Source organism: Myotis brandtii, unplaced genomic scaffold (assembly GCF_000412655.1).
Source record: "Myotis brandtii unplaced genomic scaffold, ASM41265v1 scaffold315, whole genome shotgun sequence".
NCBI classification, from domain to species: Eukaryota; Metazoa; Chordata; class Mammalia; order Chiroptera; family Vespertilionidae; genus Myotis; species Myotis brandtii.
This window is the reverse complement of record NW_005362075.1, coordinates 1981124-1989079: the sequence shown is the minus strand read 5'-3', so window position 1 is coordinate 1989079 and position 7956 is coordinate 1981124. Positions and strand designations below refer to the sequence as shown.

At 36.4% G+C, this 7956-nt stretch overlaps 1 protein-coding gene across 1 annotated transcript in view; it reads right to left on the bottom strand.

Moving 5' to 3' along the window:
- The window catches only part of POLE2 (polymerase (DNA directed), epsilon 2, accessory subunit), a 37477-nt gene that overhangs the window by 12958 nt on the left and 16563 nt on the right, over window positions 1–7956 (bottom strand). Inside the window, exons 7-15 of the mRNA XM_014542902.1 lie at window positions 7734–7817; window positions 6629–6685; window positions 6126–6174; window positions 5433–5505; window positions 2082–2254; window positions 1459–1548; window positions 1239–1293; window positions 401–460; window positions 237–314 (exon numbers count right to left, since the gene is read on the bottom strand). Coding sequence (XP_014398388.1) covers window positions 237–314; window positions 401–460; window positions 1239–1293; window positions 1459–1548; window positions 2082–2254; window positions 5433–5505; window positions 6126–6174; window positions 6629–6685; window positions 7734–7817 — 719 coding nt within the window. The remainder of the gene's footprint in view (window positions 1–236; window positions 315–400; window positions 461–1238; window positions 1294–1458; window positions 1549–2081; window positions 2255–5432; window positions 5506–6125; window positions 6175–6628; window positions 6686–7733; window positions 7818–7956) is intronic.

The following is a 7956-nucleotide window of genomic DNA, read 5'->3' as shown; positions in this document are numbered from 1 at the left end:
AGGAACAAATGTAATAATCTGAACAATAAAGATTTAATTAAAAAGAAAACTCCATTAATCAAACTTCTAAATTCATTATTAGTGAATTATTTAAATATAGTTAAAATATTTTCAAAGTTGTGAGAAACATAAAGTGAAATTTTATATTTATCTCATAATAGTCACACTTCAGAGACACATTATAAGAATTTTTAAATGAAAGGAAAAAAAAAAAAACACAAAATTTTAATATTTACCTGCAAGGATTAGTAGTAAAAACTGAAAATGGCACTCTTTGCCTGAATTCATTAGTAATGCTTTCAGCAAGTGGTGGCCTATAAAAACAATTTATGTGAAACAGTGTATATTTTTAAACTTTATAAAATTTTCTTTACTGTCACAAAATCTGAATAAAACTTACCTTGGTAAGATGGAACCAAATCCAGGATCCTCTGGACCAGGTACAAACACAAAACGACTACTGTAGCAAAATTCAACATAATTCATTTTAAAAAATTGCAAACCAATCCAATTTTCTAAAAACAAGTTATTGCCTTTAATTAAGTAATAATTTTAAGAGATTTAAAAATTACATGCATTTTAATAAATGAACTACTAAGAGTCTCCAGACCAACATTACCAGTAGACCTTTTGCAATGACATAACTGCACTGTCCAATAACTGAGTGCGTGACCTGTGGCTAGTGCAACTAAATTTTAGATTTTATTTAACTTTAAATAATTTAATTTAAAGAGACACATGTGGCCAGTGACTATCCTATTGAAGAATGAAGCTCTATACTTAGAGCAGGGTGGGGGACCTTTTTTCTACCAAGGGCCATTTGGATATTTATAACATCATTCAAGAACCATACAAAATTATCAGCTTAAAAATTATGTTGCTATGAAAAAAGCTCCTAGATTTATTGAATTTCAAGACCCACCTGTGGTTGCCTTGGCAGGGCCAAATGATATGGCTTCCGGGCCAGAAGTTCCTCACCCCTGACGTAGAGTAATATCACCAAGAAATTCAAAACATGGTTGAAATTGTCACTCACACTTTTAATAGTTTGAACTACAAGTCTCCAGTATAGTGTAACACACATTATCATGATGTGAGGATAATTTATCTCTTAGCTGTACTAATTTCCTCAACTTTTTCTTCTATTCACTTCTTAATAATCACTGATATCAAACATAAGATTCATTTTTTTAAAATAAAATTGTTTAAATAAAAAATATAGCAGTAGAAATCATTACCTTTGGTGAATATTGGGATATTCGCATATTATGTCTGCCAAAGTTTTTAGGGAATCTAAAATTTTAAAGGGATATTAAATTTAATTTATACATAATGCACATAAGAATCAAATTGTTTCATTAGTTAGAACCCTGTATCCTTTGAATAAAATTAAAATATAGATAATTTTTTGTTAGTTTATATAAATATAGAAACATTTATTCAATAGACCCTTAATACCTTTCAAAGCTTGAACTTGGTTTTTTCCATATGGTGCAGATGAAAAATTGCCACACAGAATAAAGCAGGTTGGAGGTGCTGGTGAATAACCTAAAAATATGAGAATAAATATCATTATTTTTCTAATCTACAAGTCAGGTTTAAAAGCCTTTAGCCATGGGTTGTTAATAATAAAAACAATATTTTAATAACTTATTATTTATAAGTAATGGTAATAGTAATAGTAGGTCCAGTGAGCACTTATTATATGCCAGGCCCTGCAATGGGTTGATTAATACCCTCCTGACATCTCTAGAAGCTGAAGAGAAATTAAGTAATCTGCCCAAGGTATTAGGCTGCAATTTATGTCAGACCCCAAGTCCAAGCTCTTGTTCACTCTTATACTATACTTAGGACTAATTCTTATGTACCATGAATACACACACACACACACACAGTTATTTTTCAAATGTAAAAATGTGAGCCTTTAAGATGAACCCACTTAAAATATCTCACTGCTGACTCAAAGTGTTTTTTTAAAATAAACTACTTAAAAAATGTATTTTTTAAGAATTTAGTTTTAAAACATGACCCCTGATAATCGTTCAAAAAAGAATAATAATAATAAAAAAAATGAAACCTACCAGAAAACATGGTGTGAAGTTTTTCCAACACCTCTGCTTGGTCTAACCAAACATCAGATATAAACACAAACATGGCATCTTTATTCTCATCTTCTAGTTGTTTTAGTTTTGCAGAAGTCTTTACAGATGTATTAGAAGGCCCTCCAAAAAAATTAATATTTCCATAGTATGCCCTAGGTAATTATAACACAATTATTATCTTCAATAATCTCTGGAAGATCCTATATAATAAAACACTAATATGCAAATCGACTGAATGGTGAAAGGACCAGCCACTATGACATGCACTGACCACCAGGGGGCAGAAGCTCAATGCAGGAGCTGCCCCCTGGTGGTCAGTGCACTCCCACAGGGGGAGCACTGCTCAGCCAGAAGCTGGGCTCACAGCTGGTGAGTGCCGTGGTGGTGGTGGGAGCCTCTCCTGCCTCCGCTGCAGGCAGGCGGTAAGGAGCAAGGGGTCCCAGACTGCAAGAGGGCGCAGGCCGGGCTGAGGGACTTCCCCCCAGTGCACTAAATTTCGTGCACCGGGCCTCTGGTATTTTTATAATTTTACAAATTAAACTTCTTTCTATCTAATGAGGTTTTTCCTCCCATCAATGTATATAGTACCATGAAAATGTATTATTTGTAGCAAACAAGTTTACTTAAATGTTCTAAAATGAGAAATGTAATACTTATAATATTTTTTTAAAAAGAAAAAAAATAAAAAATTTAAAAAAAAAATAAAATAAAATTCATAATAGGCTATATCTGTGCCTTTTAAAACTAAAGCAAATACTAAAATAAATCATAATTTCCCATGTAGTTGAAAGAAAAATGGGTACTCAATTTGAACAATATCTAATCAAAGTGCTCAAAAAGAGTACTAATTATTTGACCAAACAATTTTACTTCTAATTTGTCCTAAGGGGTAAGAATATCTACAAAGGCTAGCCTACATTCCAGAATTGTGAAAATTTGGAGGTATACTAGAACTAGGTAGCCCTTAGTACACTGTGAGCACTCAGACATGGTAGCTGTTACTGTTGCCACCAATTATACTTGGCATTTTCAAAGGTATGACCTTACAGTTATAATCTAGCAGTTATCAGAGGAATGCAGTAAGTTGATACAATTGTATGCTGACTTCAATTTAATATATACCCAAGCATAAGCCAGAGCATCACAGAAAGAAATACCTATTAAACTGATTCTTCAGAAATTAAAGCTCAGACAAGACTTACTAACATCATCTGTCCATGGTTCATGAAATATAAGGTGCAAGTACAGGATCAAGAGGAAGGCCTGACAGTACATATTATCCTAAGTTGTCAAATTTGAAAAGAAAGAAATATTCTAGAAATTCTAGGATAACAAACCTATATGATATACTGTGCAATGGTGGGAAGGCATTAGGTTAGTATAAATCCTTTTGGGACAGGACCATTATTTGTGCTTATTTGCACATAAAAAAATACTTAATAAAATAACTGTTGCTGAATCCACTGACTACCACCAGAGTTTTATTTGGAAGGTGTTTAAAGAGAAAAGTAATTTATAATCCTAACAGGAATAAAATGATTATTTCATTTTAATGTACTTTGTGACAACTCATACTAGTCTTTGGTGTACTAAACACAGAGATCAGTTCAATTTAGGAAAAAATGGCATAATTTAAATGGAATATTATTTGAGACATTACAATGATAATCTCTTTGCTAAATTGATACAAATGGTAATTCTCATGGCCAGCTTCCTTAATTACACCTCTCATTCTCAAGTAGTAATTTTGAAGCTTGTATGAAACTAAAACACCAAGACAGCAATTCTGATTGAAATGTATTTCAAGGAAACCCTACCAGGTTGTAAAAAGCCACAAACTAGCATTAAAAACATTCACTTAAAAGAGAGCTGGCTTGATGAGGGCTTGTGTTCTCCTTAGTGTGACCAGCATTGTCCCCAAATGACTTCAAAGGAAGAGGGGCTGCACTGCAAAGGCTGCCCTGCCAGTGACTCCCAGCCCGGAGACATGGCCTCTGCACCTGAATTGATACAGGTATGTAGAACTAAAATCTTAATCCTCACACTCCTTTAAATCTTTACCATTACAATAGATTCTAAAGTTAGAATGCAACTTTAATTCCCCCAGAGGTAGCAAACTCAAATGCTGGCAAGGCTTCAAGGAGGAAACACAGATATCAAAGTAGCCGCCAGCTGAGGCTGACTAGGAACGAGCTAGGGTGCACACATATAACCTGCAGTAGGGTTGTAGCTAGGTGAGAATTCAGGCACCATGTTCTCAGATCTGATGGTTCAAGAGAACTCAGAAATCTAGACTTTTATGAGAAATCTATTTTTAAACACTGGAACTAACTCAAAATGTGTTTTAACATCTCAAAGGGGAAAGAAAGGTCTGTAGACAACGTTCAACACACAGCCCACCAGCTATACTTTTATACCATCAGTCAGCCTCTGCTCAAATAGCTCAAATGATAGGAACTCACTCCTCTCAGAGAAGGCCCTTTTGGAATAACTCTAATATTATGGTGCTTTCACTTATATTAAAGAGCTACAGAAGCTGCCTCTTGTAACTTTGACTCAGTAGAATATAAAAACAAGAATTTTATATTATCACTAGAGGCCCGGCGCACAAAATTGTGTGCGGGTACAGTCCCTAGGCCCAGCCTGCGATCAGGGCCATCTTCCCAGGCTGCTGGCAGCTGGCCCTGCCCTCTGCAGCCACCCACCCATTTCACACCCAGTGGTGGGAGCCTGAAGGCCCTGGGGGAGGGACCAAGAGGTCGGCCGCTCATCAGCCCCACCCCCGCCGCCACCGCTGGTCGCCCTCTGTGTGTGGGGCGACAGGCAGGGTGGGGGTCTTAGCCTGGTGCTGCCCACATCCCCCGCCACCCACCCCGGGTCCCAATTCGTCATTGGCAATCGGAGCCTGCTGGCCAGGGAAAGGGACCAAGAGGTGGTCAGTACCTCATAGTGACTGGTCAAGCAGTCGTTCTGCCATTATGGTTGCTGGGCTTTTATTATATAGGATGGCAATTATATTCTCCTAAGTGTTTTTCCTCTCTCTTATCTCAGTTGAACTTCTCATCTACCCTACAGACAAGTAAGACAGTTCAACTGGCAATCTTTTCCAGTTAAAGACAAGTATGGAAATGCTTTTGCAACTGATCTGGAGTCAATCCACTAGTTTTCAGTTACACATACTACCCAGTCTTCTAACTCTAATTTTCCATTGCTCTTTGAGTTCTGACACAAAGCCTGAGGCCTTGTAATAACCGAGATATGATATATCTAACATTCATTACTGTCAGCATTACAAAATTCCTAAAGAGTTTAAGTCAAACATGTTTATACCTAGTAGTGCTAGAGGGCTCAGTGGGTGGAAATCCAAAGGCATTGACATGAAACACCTGATCTTCAAACCAACCTGAAAAAACATAAGTCAAAAATCACTTTCATTTATCCAATTCTTCTTCTTGTTTGAAAGGACAAAACTATAGAACACAAAGCAGTAATACTAGGCTGTCATCTCATCCCTTGTCAACTAACTGCAGAAGTTGCCAGTCCCACTGAGCTAGAAAACAACTTCAGATCCAGAGACAGTCTCAGTTCTATTAAAACAAACAAACAAAAAACCCTCATGAAATAGAAATAGATTCAGAATTGAAACTTTTCATTTTACTCACAATGCATGCGTCAATAAAGAGAGATAAGGTACCCTGATTAGGAAATCTTTTATCTTATGACCCTATGTAAAATCTGTTTTTTTTCAACTTTATTGATATAATTCACATATCATACAATCCACCTTTAAAAGTATATAAAGTAAAAATTTTAGTATATTCACAAGTTGTATAACCATCACCACTGATTTCAGACTGCTTTTATCAACCCAAAAAGAAACCCGTGCCAATTAGCAGACTGAGAGTCATTTTAAGTTGTCAAAAGTATGCTTTTATAATTGCTATTCTCCCAAATTATACCATGTTAACGTATTTTAAACAATGTAAAAATGGTTTTACTGTAGAATGATGAATACTGACTTACCTTCTGCTAAGACAAAGCATGACTCTGTGTATAAACCACTATGGAACTGGTACACACAGTTGAGGAAAATAATTTTATTTCTATGCTTGAGGTAGTGATAGTCAACACACATTTTGGGCCTGACAGGACTTCTAAATAATAATTAAAGACTTCACATTTGAAACTATGGCTAGATCACACCTTAAAAAATTTTAGCTTGAAATGTACCTATGTCTGATTCTAGGACGTAGCCTGGTAATATTGACAGTATAAATCATTCTTGGCATGTTATTAACTCCCTCAGTGATTTGTCTGGACTCTCCAGATAAGAGGGAAGTAGTATTTTTGTCTCTACTTAGGATTGTGTTTCTACAGTAAATTCCTACACCACCACCATATGAAAGTTACACCAGGAAACCAAATAGCTAAATTTGGGAATGATATATAATCAATTTCCCTAACTTGAAGATTTAAAAAAATAAAAGAGAAGGATATAGGTTTAAGAAAATAAAAGTGAAGGATATAGCTTTACTAAGATCCAGTTGTACTGTGCCCGTCGGATCTTCCAGAAAAAATTTTCCCTAAAAACAAATTAAAAGACATATGTCCACAATTATGTAAAAATGAATACAATAATAAAATAATTAAAATACTGACAATTTTGACAACAGAATATAGTAGAGAGTATAGTATACTTAAAAAAATCAACAATTCCTGCCCTAGCTGGTTTGGTTCCTGTGGACTGAAGGGTCCCGGGTTCGATTCCGGTCAAGGGCACATGCCCGGGTTGCGGGCTCAATCCTCAGTAGGGGGCGTGCAGGAGGCAGCTGATCAATGATTCTCTCTCATCATTGATGTTTCTCTCTCTCTTTCCCTCCCCCTTCCTCTCTGAAATCAATAAAAATATATTTTTTTAAAAATCAACAATTCCTAGTCTAGGCTTTTCCATTTACTAATCTGGTGACATCAGACAAACCACTTAACTGAGACTTAGACTTCTAGATACTCAAAGAATGACCACTGAAGATCAAGAGATGGCAAGAGGACACTTGCTGGCTGCCATTGGACCTCACCAGGTGCCTTCACCTAAGAGAGTCAACAGTGTCTCCAAGGGACCAGGATATGGTCTGCAGCTTTGTTTGTTCAGAAACTCAGTACTCTCAGTGCAACCAGAGGTCACTGGGAGACTAACTGCAGACTATGCAATCTGTAGAAGACACTCCTTCCAGATGTCTCCCAGGAAACCAAATACAGATGAAAAGGCTACTTGGTGACTGAGGTATGAACCATCAATGAAGACTGTGCTCCTGCCCAGCAGGTGTGGCTCAGTGGTTGAGTGTTGACCCATGAACCAGAAGGTGATGGTTCGATTCCCAGTCAGGGCACATGCCCAGGTTGTGGGCTCGATCCCCAGTGTGGGGTGTGCAGGAGGCAGCCGATCAATGATTCTCTCTCATCATTAATGTTTCTCTCTCTCTCTCTCTCCCTTCCTCTCTAAAAACAATAAAAATATATATATTTTAAAAAAGACTATGCTCCTGTACCTCTGTAGAGATGCTATATGTAACTGACATTTCATTAATCTGAAGGGTGTACATAAAAGTATGATGCTTATTCAGTTTAACTTACCTCTTTTAACTGTGTTATCATTCCAAGAACAATTACATCTCCAATTTTGGTTGTATTGCCCAATAGGGTTTCTATTGTTTTAAGCTAAAATAAAACAAAATAAATTCTTAAAGATTGAAAATATATTCTTTTAAGAAACGGGAACTGGGAGGAGGGGAGTTATGGGGTGGGAAAAAAAGAAGAGGAACAAATGTAATCTGAACAATAAAGATTTAATTAAAAA